General features: G+C 40.5%; 1 protein-coding gene across 1 annotated transcript in view; it reads right to left on the minus strand.

Annotated features, from left to right (window-relative positions):
* Positions 1 to 20,575, minus strand: part of LOC108703040 — a 93,392-nt gene that overhangs the window by 62,471 nt on the left and 10,346 nt on the right. Inside the window, exon 5 of the mRNA XM_018238957.2 lies at positions 19,377 to 19,479. Within this exon, the coding sequence (XP_018094446.1) occupies positions 19,377 to 19,479 (103 nt within the window). The remainder of the gene's footprint in view (positions 1 to 19,376; positions 19,480 to 20,575) is intronic.

The following is a 20,575-nucleotide window of genomic DNA, read 5'->3' on the forward strand; positions in this document are numbered from 1 at the left end:
TCGCCCCATACTGACTGCAAAATAAATAATGTATCCACACAATCTACACATCAAAAATGATTACAATATGAAGTGGAAGTTCTCAATAATCATATATAACAAATACAATTATAGTGAAGTATGCTTTACCAGCTTATATTTAATAATGAGGTACCTTCCCAGCTAATAAATAGCTATTAAACACATAAAAAGAAGTTTATATGCATAAATATATTTTGTTCATAAAATCTTACCAAAAATAAAGGATTATCAATTCATCAACTGACATCAAATGGCAATCAATACTTGCAAAAATTCCAGTCTTAGATTTTAGTGTTTATTAATGCTTGTGGCAGATATGATATTGTATGATAAGCTAGTTCCAAAGAGTTCACCCAACACCAGGATGAATTCATTTAAAGTTTGCTTAACATATTCAGAAGCCAAGAAACAACTACACAAGCTGAAAACCAAATTTAACAAAAACCCTACTTAGAAGACCACTGTGGACACCAATTATTTTTGTACAGCCATAGTCAATTTTATTGAAAGGGTTTAAGAGGAGACACACTGTTTAAAACAAATGTTTACAATTACTCAATATTACGAAAAGGTATTGCACATATGCTCTGTATATCGAAGGCCTGGCTTTGTGATTCATTCACTATAAAGTGGCAAAAACTTGTCATTAAATTGACTTTGGATTTGATTTGTCCACCCACTGGGATCATATAAAACAGCAGCAAATAAATCTTATGTCTGCAGTGGAATCCCTCCTGCCACAAACAACACTGGCTTCATAATAAAATGTGAAGGCAGTGGCTAAAAGCTAACATCCTGCTTTTGATCTGGGAACAAGAGAGACGGTTTTTCTTATCCCCACCAGATCAATACTAATCATGCAATATAACCAGAGCAGGGAGCTGTTAACAGCCAGGAAGTGTTGCTATATTCAATTCTATTTCTCCTTGATTGTGTTTTATGTCAATATACTCTGCTGGCACTAAGCAGTTCACTGAGGCTGATTAAGTCTGTACACAGCTTCTATAAGATATTAGCTTTGTTACTGATCCTAGCTTGTTTTCACATAGACCCTTAGCTTCCTAAACTCTGGAGGGTTTGTCGTACAAAAAACATGTTGAAGTTCTGCTAATATGCCTAATGAGCTACTCGCTTTTTCATTTTATTGCTTTTTTCCCTTCTTTTCTAAGCATTACCCTAGTATTTCTACCTTCATATATTGCTTATTAACAACAAGTAAAAGCCAATATGGCTCATTTAGTATGGCGGGATAAGGTAGAAAGTGAAAATAAAGAAGCAAAGAAAGCCGTTTTTTTGCACTTTGCATCCTACTCATATGAAATTTTTATACTATGGGGCAGCTTTATCAAAGGTAGAGGTGAATTTTCAAATTAAAAAAAAATTGAATTTCGAGCTATTTTTTGTTTAATTCAGCTAGGGAATAGTCCAAATTCGATTCGAATTTGAAAAAAATTTGAAAATTCTAATATCGAAATGTACTGTCTCTTTAAAAATTCAACTTCAACCTTTCGTCATCTAAAATCTGACGAATTTCTGTTTTAGCCTATGGGGCACTCTTTAGAAGACTGAGGCAGTAAGCCTTAGCTAGTAAGAGAAGATTTGTGCTTCAATATGGAGGATAATAGGTAGTAGCTCTCCCCTTGCTCTCTCTTGCCTGTAGTAAAGGGACTGCAGTACTCACAAGAGAAACAGGCCTGCTTCACATACACTGCAGTCGATCCAGACCACATGAGGTAAGGACAACCTAGAAGGTGAATACTTTCATCCCCCCTGCTATTCCTTCACTAGTGCCATTTGTGCTACATCTGCTACACATGTGTGCAGTAAGTATTCTCAGCCCTATGGCGCTTTAATTGAATAAAGCCTGCAAAGAACACCTGGTCTCCTTTATTTTACATTTTTGACAGTATACAAGTGTAGGTCTACAACACCTTTGCGTGAGTTTTCAACTAAGAAAACCCATCAAACTGAAAGAGGATGTAATGTATCCCTTGCTCTAAGTAGATACATATATACATACATATACCCCTCGTACAAGGTATAGGTATGAGATCCCTTATCCAGTATCAAGTTATCCAGAAAGTTCCGAATTGGGAATTTGGATCAGAAATTGGAAGGCCATTTTCAGTAAATAATTGTAATCTCTGGAAATTATTTAATTTCCCTTTGTACTAACAAACCAGTACAGTAGCTGGTATCTGATGGTGAAAGCTGCATGAATCCAGAAATCAGTTGGCAAAACAATCCTATTGCATTATTTAATGATTGAATAATTTCTGAAGACTTAGGGAAAGGTTGTTTAACCTTAAAACCTCAGGTCCCAAGTAATCTGGATTACAGACCGTAAACCTTTACAGGAAACCTCTGTACCTGCCTCGTTTGTATGGCAACCATCAAGTACAGGAATCCCTTAAACCCAACACCAGGATCTCTGCCTTTGAGATGCTATTGTCAGCTCAAACCTTCACACTTTGTTCAACTGCTCTTGCTAAAGGAACAGCTTCTTTATTACCTAACTTAATTTTAACTCATGTCCTGAGTGCATTTATAGTGGTATTATATACATTGTGCTCTGTACAAATAACCCTTATCCCGAATCCTACCTCTTGCAAAACAATAGGAAAATTGTCATTAACTCATAGAAGTGGTGAGCAGTAGTGTAAGTTACAAGTTAGAGGGGTTAATCCACAAACCCTATCACAAAAGCTAAATTATCCAATGAAGTTTCACCAGGTTTGGCATGATCAAAAATGCATGGATTTGAAGAAGGTCTTGCTTTCCTATATAGCCTGAAAATATGTACTTTTAATTCTGAATCTGAGGAGAGGACTGTAATATTTACATTATAGTTTAGCAAAAATGTCTCTAATCAGTTGCAGATGATTCACTGTTAGAATGGCAGGTGCCAGAACTTGCTATGACTGAAAAAGATTGATTGCATTATGAAAAAAGATGTGAGTCATCCGGTAGCAGAAGGGTGTCAGGTCTAGAACTGAGCTGACTGGCTAATCGTTTTTTGGGGGTTTTTTTTGGCACAAAGACCTGACTCCGATTTTTTGAGAGATGCTTTTCTTGATGATGGTGTAAATGTGATATGGAAACTTACTGTCTTGCTCAAGTCCATATAGATGATAAACCTGACATAGCATGTTCTGCAAAATATGTTTCTATGTGCCATTAAGATTACACAGTATACCTGCTAGCGTAATAAAAAAAAAGTAGGTTTTCCATTCAAAGGAACATCCTTCTTTTAAAGCTTATTAATGTTAAAATGAATTGGAGCTAATATTAATTGAATTACCACCAGTGACCCTTTCAGCTGCAACAGAACAGTGCCAAATGATCCCTCAGTTGCTTTACAGAAAATCTGGCTACTTAATTTGATCTGAGAAGACTATAGGAGAATGAGGGGGTGTTAATGGTTCATTCTCAACTTGAAGCAGGGTTCTTAGTGAGGTCCTTCAGTGGGTATACTTTCATGTAACTTGTTAATTAATGACTTAGGGAAGGGTATTGTAAGTAATTTATCAGTGTTTCCAGGAGCTTGACAAACTGGCAATCTGGGCGTCTAAGTGGCAGATGAGATTCAATGTTGATAAATGTAAGGTTATGCACCTGGGATATAAAATGCAAGCCATTTATGCTATTTACAAAATGGGACTGCTTTAGGAAAATCCATAATGGAGAAGGAACTTGAAGTCCTTGTAGATAATAAACTTTGATAATAAACTTAGATGGCAAGCAATACCAGTTAGCAGCTGCAAGGTTAAACAAGGCTTTGAGCGGTGTTAAAAGGGGCATAGATTCATGGGAGGACAGGGTCATTTTTTGACTTTACAGAGTACTGGTAAGTTTTGGTTTCCAAAGCTAAAATGGGATAATATTAAATTAGGTAGAGTCCAAAGAAGGGCAACTAAGCTGGTACAGGGTATGTATAGTCTCATTTAAGAAAAAAGACTGGCCAGGTTGGGGTTGTTTACACTGGAGATGAAGCATTCAAGGGAAATATTGGTGTCCATTCCAATTAGGATGTTCCATCTTAATATTCAATGTGAAGCTGTGGGATTTATGCAATGTGAATCGGTTGTACTGGCAGATACATTAGCTTGAAGAAGGAGTTGGGTTGCTTGATATTAAGTAAGAAAATACAGGGTTATTAAAAATAGCTCTCAGTATAAATTTGATCCAGGCACTGGTCTGACTGCCATATTGGACTCAGGGCAAAATGTTTCCACCCACTATGTCAAATTGAAGAGGATACAGAAGGTGTTTAGCCTTCATCTTGATCAATAGGGATGTAGCGAACGTCGGAAAAAAAGTTCGCGAACATATTCGCGAACTTGCGCAAAAATGCGAGCGGTTCGCGAACGGTTCGCGAACCCCATAGACTTCAATGGGAAGGCGAACTTTAACATCTAGAAAAGACATTTCTGGCCAGAAAAATGATTTTAAAGTTGTTTAAAGGGTGCAACGACCTGGACAGTGGCATGCCAGAGGGGGATCAAGGGCAAAAATGTATCTGAAAAATCTGCCTGTGTGTGCTTGGAAGAGATAGTGTAGGGGGAGAGCTGTTAGTGATTTCAGGGACAGATGATAGTAAGTTTGCTGGCTAGTAATCTGCTTGATACTGCTCTGTATTGGAGGGACAGAAGTCTGCAGGGATTTGAGGGACATTTTAGCTTAGGTAGCTTTGCTGGCTAGTAATCTACTGTTCTCTTTAAACAACTGCCATACGTTGACCTTGTAGGCATTGTTTGCCCAGTTTTTTTGGACGCAGCCACTGAAGCACAGTTGCCAGAAAAAATATGCCATATAAATGCTGAAAATAGTCATTTTTCGCCATACGTTGACCTTGTAGACATTGTTTGCCCAGTTTTTTTGGACGCAGCCACTGAAGCACAGTTGCCAGAAAAAATATGCCATATAAATGCTGAAAATAGTAATTTTTCGCCATACGTTGACCTTGTAGACATTGTTTGCCCAGTTTTTTTGGTTGCAGCCACTGAAGCACAGTTGCCAGAAAAAATATGTCACGTAAATGCTGAAAATAGTCATTTTTTGCCATATACGTTGAGTCAACGTATGGCAAAAAATGACTATTTTCAGCATTTATATGGCATATTTTTTCTGGCCTCTGTGCTTCAGTGGCTGTGGCCAAAAAAACTGGGCAAACAATGCCTACAAGGTCAACGTCGTTGACCTTGTAGGCATTGTTTGCCCAGTTTTTTTGGCCACAGCCACTGAAGCACAGAGGCCAGAAAAAATATGCCATATAAATGCTGAAAATAGTCATTTTTTTGGTCGCAGCCACTGAAGCACAGTTGCCAGAAAAATTATGCCATATAAATGCTGAAAATATAAATTTTTTTGGTTGCAGCCACTGAAGCACAGAGGCCAGAAAAATTATGCCATATAAATGCAGAAAATATGCATTTTTTTGGTCGCAGCCACTGAAGCACAGTTGACAGAAAAATTATGCCATATAAATGCTGAAAATATAAATTTTTTTGGTTGCAGCCACTGAAGCACAGAGGCCAGAAAAATTATGCCATATAAATGCAGAAAATATGCATTTTTTTGGTTGCAGCCACTGAAGCACAGAGGCCAGAAAAAATTAAACCAGTAGGGTTTGCACCCTAGTTTGTAACGGTGGCGGAGGGAGGAGGAGGACGCTAAAGGACAGCTGTGTGTGGAGTCATGAGGCTTGAAGAGAAGGACAGCTGCATAGAAGTCAGAACAAGTCTTCCGGCGTGCAGTAACCCTCCGAGATCCACCCCTCATTCATTTTAATAAAGGTCAGGTAATCGACACTTTTGTGACCTAGGCGAGTTCTCTTCTCAGTTACAATCCCTCCTGCTGCACTGAAGGTCCTTTCTGAGAGCACACTTGAGGCTGGGCAAGACAAGAGGTTCATGGCAAATTGTGACAGCTCTGGCCACAGATCAAGCCTGCGCACCCAGTAGTCCAGGGGTTCATCGCTCCTCAGAGTGTCGATATCTGCAGTTAATGCCAGGTAGTCCGCTACCTGCCGGTCGAGGCGTTCTTTGAGGGTGGATCCAGAAGGGTTGTGGCGCTGCCTTGGACAGAAAAACATTTGCATGTCTGACGTTACAGACTGGCCAAAGGGCTTTGTCCTTGCAGGTGTGCTCGTGGCAGGATTACTGGCACCTCTGCCCCTGGAATGTTGATGAGTTCCTGAAGTGACATCACCCTTAAAAGCATTGTACAACATGTTTTGCAGGCTGGTTTGTAAATGCCGCATCTTTTCGGACTTGTGGTATGTTGGTAACATTTCTGACACTTTATGCTTGTACCGAGGGTCTAGTAGCGTTGCGACCCAGTACAGGTCCTTCTCCTTAAGCCTCTTGATACGGGGGTCCTTCAACAGGCATGACAGCATGAAAGACCCCATTCTCACAAGGTTGGATGCAGAGCTATCCATCTCCGCTTCCTCATTATCAAGGACTGCATCATCCACGGTCTCCTCCCCCCAGCCACGTACAAGACCAGGGGTCCCCAAAAGGTCACCACTAGCCCCCTGGGAAGCCTGCTCCTGTTGGTCCTCCTCCTCCTCCTCCACAAAGCCACCTTCCTCCTCTGACTCCACTTCTGGCACCTCTCCCTGCGTTGCAGCAGGTGCCTGGGTTCGTTCTGGTGATTCCGACCAGAAATCGTGCGCTTCCAGCTCCTCGTCACGCTGGTCTACAGCCTCATCTGTCACTCGTCGCACGGCACGCTCCAGGAAGAAAGCGAAGGGTATTAGGTCGCTGATGGTGCCTTCGGTGCGACTGACCATATTTGTCACCTCTTCAAAAGGTCGCATGAGCCTGCAGGCATCGCGCATAAGCACCCAGTAACGGGGGAAAAAAATCCCCAGCTGTGCAGATCCAGTCCTACCACCCAGTTCAAAAAGGTACTCGTTGACGGCCCTTTGTTGTTGCAGCAGACGTTCCAACATAAGGAGCGTTGAATTCCAGCGAGTCTGGCTGTCAGAAATCAAACGCCTGACTGGCATGTTGTAGCGCTGCTGAATGTCAGCAAGGCGTGCCATGGCTGTGTAGGAACGTCTGAAATGGGCCGACACCTTTCTGGACTGGGTGAGAACGTCCTGGAATCCTGGGTACTTGGAGACAAAACGTTGGACTATTAAATTTAACACATGTGCCATGCAGGGCACATGTGTTAAATTGCCTAGTCTCAACGCTGCCAACAGATTGCTTCCATTGTCACACACCACTTTTCCGATCTGCAGTTGGTGTGGGGTCAGCCACCGATCGGCCTGTGACTGCAGAGATGACAGGAGTACAGATCCGGTATGGTTTTTGCTTTCCAGGCACGTCATCCCCAAGACAGCGTGACAACGGCGTACCTGGCACGTCGAATAGCCTAGGGGGAGCTGGGGGTGCACAGGTGTGGAGGAGGAGAAGGAGGACCCAGCAGCAGAGTAAGAAGAAGAAGAAGACGAGGTAGAGAGCGATGGAGGAGTAGAGGTGGTGGCAGAACCGCGTGCAATCCGTGGCGGTGACACCAACTCCACTGTTGTTGTTGAGCTACCCATTCCCTGCTTCCCAGCCATTACCAAGTTCACCCAGTGGGCAGTGTAGGTGACATACCTGCCCTGACCATGCTTGGAGGACCATGCGTCAGTAGTCATATGGACCTTTGGCCCAACACTAAGTGACAGAGATGCGGTAACTTGGCTCTGCACATGTTGGTACAGGTGTGGTATTCCCTTTTTAGAAAAAAAATTGCGGCTGGGTACCTTCCACTGCGGTGTCCCAATTGCTACAAATTTGCGGAAGGCCTCAGAGTCCACCAGCTGGTATGGTAAAAGCTGGTGGGCTAAGAGTGCAGACAAGCCAGCTGTCAGACGCCGGGCAAGGGGGTGACAGTCAGACATTGGCTTCTTACGCTCAAACATGGCCTTCACAGAAACTTGGCTGGTGGCAGATGACTGGGAATGGGAACAGGTGGTCAAGGTGGAAGGCGGAGTGGAGGGTGGTTCAGACGGGTCAAGGAGAGCAGAGGTAGAGCAGTAAGATGCTGGACCAGAAGGAGTGTGGCTTTTAGTTTGCCTGTTGCCTTTGAGGTGTTGCTCCCAAAGTGCTTTGTGCTTGCCGCTCATGTGCCTTCGCATAGAAGTTGTACCTATGTGGCTGTTGGGCTTACCAAGGCTCAGTTTCTGACTGCACTCATTGCAAATTACAATGCTTTTGTCAGAGGCACACACATTAAAAAAATCCCACACTGCTGACTTTTTGGAAGTGTGCGATCTGGCGGTAACAGTAGAAGTTGGCGGAGTTGGCGGTATTGGCGGCAATGGCGGGTGCGTTGGCCGGCTGAACACAGGTGCCGATACATGTTGTTGCCCTACTGATCCCTGCGGGCTGTCCTCCCTGCTTCTTCTAAGTCTTATTCTCCTACTGCCTCTCTGACTCTCCGTCTCTCCATCTGAACTACCCTCCTCTTGCTCTCTTCTACTAGGCACCCACAAAACATCAATCTCCTCATCATCATTCTCCTCAGATGCATCAATTTCTTCTGACACATCACAGAAGGAAGCAGCAGCGGGGACCTCCTCCTCATCACTCATTATGTCCATCTCTATCGTGTTCTCTGCCAGAATTAAATCTGGTGTAAGGTCTTCATCTCCTTCATCTTCTTCTGGCAATAATGGTTGCGCATTACTCAGTTCAAGAAACTCATTGGAAAATAACTCCTCTGACCCCAGTGAAGAAGGGGCACCGGTGGTGGAGGAAGTGTTACGTGGGGTGGCCATAGCAGTGGAGGATGAGGAGGATGTTGTGGTAAAGTTAGAAACGGTAGAGGATGGGGTGTGCTGTGTAAGCCAGTCAACTACCTCTTCAGCATTTTGGGAGTTCAGGGTCATTGGCTTTTTAAAACTGGGCAATTTGCTAGGGCCACAGGATTGCATAGCAGCACGGCCCCTAGCACGGCCTCTGCGTGGCGGCCTGCCTTTGCCTGGCATTATTTTTAAAAAAACAACAACAACAACAAAAACTCAGTTGGTTTTTCTGGAAACGATAATACACACAGCTAGATGGCGGGTTGAAGAAAACAGTGTGCAAATAATGCCTACAAGGCCAACGTATACACTACTACAGCGGTGGATACGGATTACGTAAAATATGTGAATGCTGCTTGAAAAAAGTGACTCCGGTGTTTTTTCTGGAGACGGTAATATTATGGATATTTAGACAGAATGGGAACAAGGTCACACAGCTCGATGGCGGGTTGAAGAAAACAGTGTGCAAATAATGCCTACAAGGCCAACGTATACACTACTACAGCGGTGGATACGGATTACGTAAAATATATTATGGCTGCTTGAAAAAAGTGACTCCGGTGTTTTTTCTGGAGACGGTAATATTATGGATATTTAGACAGAATGGGAACAAGGTCACACAGCTCGATGGCGGGTTGAAGAAAACAGTGTGCAAATAATGCCTACAAGGCCAACGTATACATTACTACAGCGGTGGATACGGATTACGTAAAATATATGAATGCTGCTTGAAAAAAGTGACTCCGGTGTTTTTTCTGGAGACGGTAATATTATGGATATTTAGACAGAATGGGAACAAGGTCACACAGCTCGATGGCGGGTTGAAGAAAACAGTGTGCAAATAATGCCTACAAGGCCAACGTATACACTACTACAGCGGTGGATACGGATTACGTAAAATATATTATGGCTGCTTGAAAAAAGTGACTCCGGTGTTTTTTCTGGAGACGGTAATATTATGGATATTTAGACAGAATGGGAACAAGGTCACACAGCTCGATGGCGGGTTGAAGAAAACAGTGTGCAAATAATGCCTACAAGGCCAACGTATACACTACTACAGCGGTGGATACGGATTACGTAAAATATATTATGGCTGCTTGAAAAAAGTGACTCCGGTGTTTTTTCTGGAGACGGTAATATTATGGATATTTAGACAGAATGGGAACAAGGTCACACAGCTCGATGGCGGGTTGAAGAAAACAGTGTGCAAATAATGCCTACAAGGCCAACGTATACACTACTACAGCGGTGGATACGGATTACGTAAAATATGTGAATGCTGCTTGAAAAAAGTGACTCCGGTGTTTTTTCTGGAGACGGTAATATTATGGATATTTAGACAGAATGGGAACAAGGTCACACAGCTCGATGGCGGGTTGAAGAAAACAGTGTGCAAATAATGCCTACAAGGCCAACGTATACACTACTACAGCGGTGGATACGGATTACGTAAAATATATGAATGCTGCTTGAAAAAAGTGACTCCGGTGTTTTTTCTGGAGACGGTAATATTATGGATATTTAGACAGAATGGGAACAAGGTCACACAGCTCGATGGCGGGTTGAAGAAAACAGTGTGCAAATAATGCCTACAGGGCAAATAATGCCTAAAAGGTCAACTTATACACTACTACAGCGGTAGTAAAATAAAAAAAAGTAAAATAAAAAAAAAATGAATATTAAAAAAAAAAAATTAAAGTTGGTGCTGCTGAACTACTAGGAGCAGCAGATTAGCACACCAGTCCCACTCCCCAACACTGCTAGACTAATAGCACTGGGCTCTTATAGTAGTAGTAGTAGTAGTAGTAGTAAAACAACAAAAAAATAAATAAAAGCAGTCCTTACAAGGACTACTGTTATTGCAGCAGTCAGCAGATGAGATCAGAAGCAGGACAGCTGCCCACTGCAGCTACATACAGAGCACTGCAGTAGAAGGTAGATTACTAGCCAGCAAAGCTACCTAAGCTAAAATGTCCTCAAACCCCTGCAGACTTCTGTCCCTCCAATAACAGAGCAGTATCAAAACGATTACTAGCCAGCAAACTTTCAACTGTCCCTGAAATCACTAACAGGCAGCAGCTCTCTCCCTACACTATCTCTTCAGCACACACAGGCAGAGTGAAAAAACGCTGCAGGGCTTCGGTTTTTATAGGGAAGGGGAGTGGTCCAGGGGAGAGCTTCCTGATTGGCTGCCATGTACCTGCTGGTCTGGGGTGAGAGGGCAAAAAAAGCGCCAACAATGGCGAACCCAAAATGGCGAACGTCGCGCGACGTTCGCGAACTTCCGGCGAGCGCGAACACCCGATGTTCGCGCGAACAAGTTCGCCGGCGAACAGTTCGCGACATCTCTATTGATCAATAAGCATTAAGGAAGGACATTAAAAGGCTGAACACAATGGATGGGAGTACTCCACTTTAAAAAATGTTAATACCTCAGGAATTAGGCTATAACAATACTATTGCTGAGCTTGGTAAACTGTAATATTAACAACAGTAGGTAACATCATTTAAATAAATATCACAGCATACATACATTATCTAATCAGCACAATGTCCCTGAAAATAGCAAGGAATATAGTTCGAAAGTATTCATGAATTTATGATAAACAAACGTGTTAGGAGCAAATGCAGCCTCAAACTCTGAGATGGAGTGTATTCCAAAAAACTCTGTTCGATGACATCCACACTGTTCCAAATATTTATTTATAGAGCTCCAGCAATTGACGCTGTGCTTTACAATGATATTACCAGTCAGGATGCACAGAAATAATAAACATACACTTACACAAGGGGAAGATTCATTAACAGTTGTGAATGTAATTTTGCAAAATCTCTGCAAATAAAACCCCTAATGGGCACAATTTTGCACCCCTTAGGACTCAACCTCTTGTGCCTGTATAAGTAGTATATGAGCCAAAAACTACCACATTCAACAACATATGCTGAAACACATAATTATCCTCGAGCAAGACTGCCTATTCCTCATAAAACAACTAACAGGAAGCCTAAAAACAGAATCACTGGGAGGTTGATGTGTGCAGAATATTAATTACATTGTTATGCATTCTGTAAGCTAAACAGAAGCTGAAACACCCACATGAAATTCTGCGAGTAGCAAAACTTGTAAACATGTCTTTCTTCAGCCCGATCACAGAAACCTACTACTGTTATTAGTCTGTCTCTGTTTTTTGCTTTGCAGTGAGCAGTAAGTTATCTTAAACATATGTCATGCCTTTCTAAACAACAATAAAATGTACATTATTTATCATTTTATGTTGCATTTAACGGTAAAAGAGATAAAGTGCTGAGCCCAATAAAAAGAGCACACAATTATCCTTTATATACAGTAGTATGCTATATTCCTCATGCAAAATCTAACAGCATAACATCAGAAAGCAGAATCACATTTTAAGACAGTCTACATAATATATCAATACATATCAATATAATACAGTTATGTCAACTGAAATTAAATGTCTCTTCTTTCTGTTTAGGACAGCAGTGCATTATCACTTACCCCTTTGAAAAACGAAGATATACTGTACTATCTTTATTATGAAGCTTTTCATTCACCCAGGTCATGGTATAGCTGGCATAAGTAATTCTAAAGCAACTGGACTTGCTGAGTAATCATTGAAGACATTTCACTACTCATCTGAGCAACTTCTTGTCCAGTTGCTCTAGAAGTACTCATACCAGATAAATAATTATTATTAGCAACTATTTATAAAGCACCAACATTATTCCATATTTTAAAAATGTTATTTTAATAGAATATTTTATTGATATCATCCTGTCTTCATTTCAGTGCGGGTCCTGGGCGCTTATAGAAGATCTAAATAATTAAAAAAGGTACTGACAGTCAGGGGCGTAACTACAGAGGAAGCAGACACTGTGGCTGCAGGGGGGGCCAGGAGGTATAGGGGGCCCAACGAGGCCCTAAATAATGTGCAATTTCAACATATATTGGTAAAAAAGGGACAGCCTCTGGTTATGTTGCAGGCCCTAAAATTTATTTACTGTGGGGCCCAGTAGCATCTAGTTCTGCCACTGCTGACAATGGAGAGTTCTGATCTAGATTTTTAATGCTTTACATGTTAGTTGTATGTAATTCAGGCAGAACCAAATGCTTGTGTGAAAAGATGGAATGCCTCCCACAAGTAATCCTCTTTGAAGTCTAGTTTAGAAGCTCAGTCAACACTACGATGGCTTAGGCCGAGGTAAACTTTAAATATCAGTTGTGACTGCTTAATTATATGTCCATTTTTATTTTGATAGTAGTCAAAAAATACAGCATATAATTTGTTTTACCATCAGAAAAAAAAGAAATCTATAGAAGAGGGTCTTCTATGGCCAAAATGCAATACAATATTTTAGTTATTTTTAAAAAAAGAATATTAATATCTAACATTATCGAACATTGGCTTAATACAGACACAACCTTTTCATTATCTTTCTATCTATCTATCTCTTATCATCTATCTATGTAGTCATGCCTCTGCAAATAGATGACTTTGTGCAAGGTCACAGAGTTGAGTGCAACCATTCCTGTAATTATTGCTCTAGTGTGTTTTAGATACCAGCAAAGCCTTGATAATACAGGTATGGGATCTGTTATCTGGAAAGCTCTGAAACATGCAAAGGCCATCTCCCATAGGGGCAAATTACTAACCAGCGACGGCTTCACTCACATCACAACACTTCGCCAGGCGTAGATTTGCCAGGACAACGCTAATTCACTAAAATCCGAAGTTGCGTCCAGGGTATCGAACGCTGGCGAAGTTTAGCTAGGGTTACTGAGGCAAGTGAAGCAAATTTGCACTAGCTTTGCCTAATTTCCTTACTGCGGGAAGTTAAAGTTGAATGGACGTATATGTTGCAGCAAATACATTACATTACACAAGCCCGGGAAATGTAGGGGGGAAGCCAGGTACCCCAGAAAAAATTGACGATCTTTTGCAGCCTATCACCCTGAAAAATGAAAAGTCGCCAGCATTTTTTGGGACTTTGAGGAAGTCCTATCTACTCTATTGCACTTAGCCTGGTCTGAGGTGGTGAAGGCAAGTCTGGCGCAAGAGGTAACGTTCAGTAAAATCTGCATCTTAATGAATTTGCGTAGTTACGTCCCTTCGCCAGAGCGCAACTTCGCCAGGCGTAAGGGAGAGAATTACCGCTAGAGTCTATCTCGTTCGCTAACGAAGTTACGCCTGTGCCCATTAGTAAATCGGTGAAGTAATGAAATGACGGCACGCTGGCGAATTTTCGCCAGCGTTAGTCACTTCGCCCTTTAGTAAATTTGCCCCCAATGACTCCATTTTATCCAACTGATAAAAAATGATTTCCTTTTTACTTGTCTTAATAAAACAGTAGCTTATACATGATCCAAACTAAGATGTAATTAATTATTACATTGGAAGCAAAACCAGCCTATTGGGTTTATTTAATGTTTACATGATTTTCTAGTAGACTCAAGGTATGAAGATCTTATTACTATTATTTCTGTTGTGTATTTATGAAGTGCCAATATGTTCCACGACAGATAGGTGTATACATTGGATTTACGGATTAGATTACAACCAATAACAGGTACGAGAAGTTATGGGGGCCTTGCTCAATGGAGCTTGTAATCTAAAAGAAAAAAGGGGTATGAGACACAAGGTGTGGAGTGAGAAAGATCAGGAGTCAGCAAAGTGAGAAATGTTACATTGAGCATTGAACTAAGCAGGTGGTAGTAGTATATAATGTATACGATGAATATATGAAATTCCAAAGAAAGTCTTGACTATGTGTATATGAAGAAGTAGTGAGTGAGGTGTCAAGTAGATCTGTAGAAGGTGCAATGAGCTAAGGTATATGAGTCTGGCAGCAGCATTAATTATAGAATGGAGAGGTGTCCATGTCTGGAGGGGAAGGTCACTTAACAGTGAGTTACAGTAGTTAATAAGTTATATGTTGAAAGAGTGACTGAGAATTGCAATGGTATCTTGGGTGATTAATGATCGTATTTTAAAAATGTCCCTTAGGTGAAAGTGGCATGATTTATTTATTTGTTTTGTAAAAAGATATTCATACATTTAAAGAAATAGGATATATTATTTAGAATGCATGGGACTTGGGAGTTTCCAGATAAGGGATCTTTCCATAATTTAGATCTTCCTGCCCTAAAGGAGTTGTTCACCTTCCAATACATTTTTCAGTTGAGTTGTTTTCAATAGTTCACCAGAAATAATAACTTTTTCCAATTACTTTCTATAAGTGACTGTTTTTCTAATAGTGAAGTTGTTAAATTTCATTTCTCACCTTCTTATGACTTTCTGAAGTATCTGAGGGGGGGGGGGTTGTCACGGACTCTTTAAAATGTTCCAAATTGAATATACATTTATATATTTGGCCCTATTTAGCAGAATCCCTGAGCTGCATTAAAGGCAGCTGTTAATTGTTACAATAGTACAATCGAATTGTAATCATTTAGAATCTGCTCGTGAATTACTGAGCTGCCAGAATGAAACACTAGAGACAGGAACATTAAACTTTCCAATCTCTAAGGTGAACAACCCATTCAAGTTTTCTGAAAGCCCTTTAAACATTAAATAAACCCAACAGGGTTGTTTTTGCCACCAGTATGATTCATGCAATTTAGTTGGGATCAAGTACAAGGTACTTATTACAATAAAAAAAGGAAATCATTAATACAATATTAATTTGCTTATAATTGAGCCTATGGAAGATGGCCTTCCCATAATTTGGAGCTTTCTGGATAGGGGGTTTCCAGATAAGGGATTCCATACCTGCATTATATATTTGAATCACTTCTCTACATCTTCTAGCAGATACTATGGTGACATCTGTAACAGTATGAAATAGTTGCATTCATGTGTACTCAAAATATTGTAGTGATGTAGTAAACACTGTATTAATATTACCCAGCTTTTAAAGAATGGAACCTTTTACTGACTATTAATTTCCAAAGCAATTTCAAGTGAACTCTAGATAGGAAACTTCAAGGCTTTCTGCTGCCGCTTTCTCTTGAAATGAATATTTTATTTCTCTAAAAAAAGCATTAAAAGAAAGCTGCAGGCCTGCTGTGATCATCGTTCTGCCTATGCGAGGGAAAGACAACTGTAGAAACAGTGTAATTGTTCTCTGCTTTGTTTGACGTATTAGAGATAGACCATGAATAACTGCTAAACTCTTTGACAGGTGTTTCAGGCACTATCACAGATCTAAGCAGACAGGGAAGGAGACTGGAAAATCAATAAGGATTTAATATTAATGCTTCCAAGCTCCTCATCGGATGCTTTATGCTATAAAATATAAAATGTATAGGAAACATTTGGGTGGAATGTACTCATATAGGTGCTTTGTAGAGGCTCTGTGTAAAATGTGTGTTGCATTTACTTACAACACAAGAGGCTCAACCAGTTTTTAAGACAATAATGGGAATTTATAAGTGTATGGAGACTAACACTACATCTCATGAACATGTTGGGGCATATTTATTACCCATTGAGGGTCAGGTCCAGGAGACTCAAGTCGACCTAAAGTAATAACTTGCCCTTTCTAACACTGAATCTCATAAACCAGACCCTTAACAGATAATACCCATGAAGTGTAGAAAACGGTTTTGTAAGTTTACAATTACAACAATACAGTACATATAAGTTGTATGGATATATTTGGAATTGGGTGAGTCACAACAGGGATCATTTACATCAGAGACAGTGTGCAAAGGGTGGAAAGTAAATATTTCATAGGTACAATGCAGGTACAAAGTACAAAAATGCTCTGGATCTGTGAATCTTACCAACTGGAATCTCTCATTGTGCTCAAAATACAATCTGTTACCATTGCTAAACATTTTCTAAGATAGCTTTTCAATACTAATTCATTTCTCTTGGACAAAAAGTCCATTGGGGTATCTTTTCTAGTTCACAGAAGATTTGTAACTGTATATTAAGAATAATAAAATGTCGGTTTGTTAGTTAAAGTGCTAGTTTCTGTGCACTATTTTATTTCCAATGCTATCTTGTCTTGTACATTTAATTACTTTAATTTTGTGTACCTGGGAATACTATACCCTGCAGTAGCTACAGCAGTACACAAAGATGTGGTGCTTCAATATGTTAAGCCACTGATCAATTGGTAGGATATATTGCAGTATATAATGCATGTGTGATAGATACTGTATGTCATTTGAGTTGTGTACTCTGTAAAATTACACACACAACAAAAAACTGCTTTCTGTTTATACATTTGTTCCAGATTTGCCTGCATGTAGAGAAATTATCCAGTCCTTCACTCCCATATGATCTGCGACATCTTTGACTGTTGTCTAGGTTTAAATATAGTAAATCATGAGCTTGTTTTTTACTTATAAACTAGTAGTGGCCTGCATCAATGGCTCCCAGTCAAAATGGCATGTTTATCAAAGTCAGATAAGCTGCGCTGGACTGGGATGCAATGGGCCTACAAGAGACAGGCCCAATCTTCAAATATTTTTTTTCTCTTCTCCTCAATATTTACATATTACCCTCTATCCTACTTGACAATTCTTGTGTTTGTTCTCTTAGAGAAATGGTTAATGCCCAATATAGACCAAATGGCTGGGTGAGCAGGAGGGCCCACTGCACTTGAGCCCACAGAGAGTTTTCCTGCTACCCTGGTGGATCAGTCTGACACTGGAGATAAGAGACTTCTACTCACGTCTCTCTAGTTATCTAAAAGTTAGTCAATAGATTACAGTATGCTGTTGGACTAGTTTTGGAGAATCATGTGGAGATTTTTCGCATTTATAGGAAAACCCTTTATAGACTGGCTGCTGCTACCCAACCATTGGCCAGTCTTGATCACTCTGTAATGGAAGTGTTGAAGAGCATGAATTTGGTTCACTGGTGCAGAAGTGTAGGAATTACATGCACTTTAAATGGTTTATATTCAATGGTTTGGGAATGAGGAATATCCTCAAAATACATATAATTAGCCTAAACCAGAATAGCTAAAACATGAAATCGACTTTAATTGTACTAGAGGAAACTAGTACCGTATATACTCGAGTATAAGCCGACCCGAGTATAAGCCGAGGTACCTAATTTTACCTACGAAAACTGGGAAAACTTATTGACTCTAGTATAAGCCTAGACACAACTACAGCCCTGTCTCCCAGCAGCGCACATTCTGCCAAAGCGACCCCCCCAGCGATCAACCGGACTTCTTTGCAAAGTTGATGGTGACAGAGAATTGCCAAACGGATTACTGTGTGCATTGTCCCACTGTCCCACTACCATGTGCAGAGGGTGCTGTTTGATATTGCTATCACTGTTAATCTTTAGTATAACCAACAGAGGGCGCTGTGTGATATTGCAGTCACTGTTATTCTTTCATATAACCAACAGAGGGCGCTGTGTGATATTGCAGTCACTGTTATTCTTTCATATAACCAACAGAGGGCGCTGTGTGATATTGCAGTCACTGTTATTCTTTCATATAACCAACAGAGGGTGCTGTGATATTGCAGTCACTGTTATTCTTTAATATAACCAACAGAGGGCGCTGTGTGATATTGCAGTCACTGTTATTCTTTCATACAACCAACAGATGGCGCTGTGTGATATTGCAGTCACTGTTATTCTTTCATACAACCAACAGATGGCGCTGTGTGATATTGCAGTCACTGTTATTCTTTCATACAACCAACAGATGGCGCTGTGTGATATTGCAGTCACTGTTATTCTTTCATACAACCAACAGATGGCGCTGTGTGATATTGCAGTCACTGTTAATCTTTCATATAACCAACAGAGGGCGCTGTGATATTGTAGTCACTGTTATTCTTTCATATAACCAACAGATGGCGCTGTGCGATATTGCAGTCACTGTTATTCTTTCATACAACCAACAGATGGCGCTGTGTGATATTGCAGTCACTGTTATTCTTTCATACAACCAACAGATGGCGCTGTGTGATATTGCAGTCACTGTTATTCTTTCATACAACCAACAGATGGCGCTGTGTGATATTGCAGTCACTGTTATTCTTTCATACAACCAACAGATGGCGCTGTGTGATATTGCAGTCACTGTTATTCTTTCATACAACCAACAGATGGCGCTGTGTGATATTGCAGTCACTGTTATTCTTTCATATAACCAACAGAGGGTGCACTGTTATTCTTTCATATAACCAACAAAGGGTATTGTGGGATATTGCAGTCTCTCCCCAAGTGTACTGTTGGTATAGGAATGATTAAAAGTGACTGCAATCTCAGCTACTCGGGTCGGGTACCGCTGACCCGAGTATAAGCTGAGGTAGACTTTTTCAGCACATTTTGGATGCTGAAAAACTCGGCTTATACACGGGTATATACCAGCTGGCACACATGTTTCATGGAGTTTAGTGCTCTTCTAGAATATAAATATTATCCCATCAAGAAGGCATTCTACAAGGATATCTACATATACTGCATATAGAGTCTGTAACTGTATTCCACTGATTTATTAAGAGAACAAGTACAGTAAGAACATCTTACCCAACCATTGTGCCTCTTACCTTTATAGCTTTCAGCAGTGTGTGTGGCTCTGCTCTTACCCCTCTCTGATCAACATTTTCATATGCAGTGAAGGCCACTTTCGCCTCTTGGATGTCAGCAAAGCTATCAAACAGAATGGAACCTTTAGAGATGGTGACTCTGCAGTAACTATAAAGCAATTTGTAATAACACATTTTACAGTCTCTGTGTTTGTATTAAATACCACAGTAAAGCGTGCCTCTGAAACTTATTTTTTAAGGACTTTTCATGTCCATTCTTGCAGCCACAGCAGGTTTAAGAGAGGTTTCCTTACAATGCTTATAATCAAGCATTAGAAGTTCCTTTCAAGCAGAGTGGTGCGGCACAGAAGTGCTGCTAAGTATTTATCCTGTTGTGCTGCAATAATTCTATCATGGACAAATTAACCTAGTAGGAAATTTACGATTTATGGTGACATTTGAATAATGCCTTTAAAGTTACTGTGACGTGAAGATCTTGTATGTTATTTCTTAAATGTTCAAAATAGGATAGCAGTTGGACTATATTCAAATAAGAACTAAATCTGTTCAAAGAAGTAGACTTGAAATCACAGGAGACAAGGAATACCTTCCAGCTTTCTGTATCAGCCCATAGATACAGAGCTCAATAACAGTGATGATTTTCCCAGTAGCTCCCCATACTCTGCTCAAGCACAGCACAAGCTTTGTCTTTCGAGCATTGAGCTCTAGATTTTACCCTTTAATTTGCCCAAAAGTGGGTAAGGGAGGACTGAGGGTCTGTACAGAGAATAGATTTGTCGTTATTTGAAAGTTTTTTTATTTTTAATTCTATTTCTGCTAGACATTTATACGGTTTCCCTCCACTTTATGACCAGGGCAAAGCCTGTTTAGTATGGACTGCCCAAACAATGCCTGCTTAGCAATGTCTTAACGAAATAATGTACTAAGCAGAAATGGGGTTACATCAGTCCCCATCTAGCGGACAGGATATTTCTTATCATATGCCAATGGTATAAAAGCTATTGCTGCAGGGCTTATAACCAAATGACTCTGAGGCATAATATTGGTTGCACTGATTTCTATGTAGCCATGTAATACACATTTGACAGCCCTGCAAAGATATAAAAACAGTTATTCATGCAGCATTTTCAGCGTTATCATAATTGGCCATTTGCACATTGCCATTTGCACATTCCCATTAAAAGAATGAGATTTAGCAA

This window comes from Xenopus laevis, chromosome 9_10S (assembly GCF_017654675.1).
Source record: "Xenopus laevis strain J_2021 chromosome 9_10S, Xenopus_laevis_v10.1, whole genome shotgun sequence".
In the NCBI taxonomy this organism is placed as follows: Eukaryota; Metazoa; Chordata; class Amphibia; order Anura; family Pipidae; genus Xenopus; species Xenopus laevis.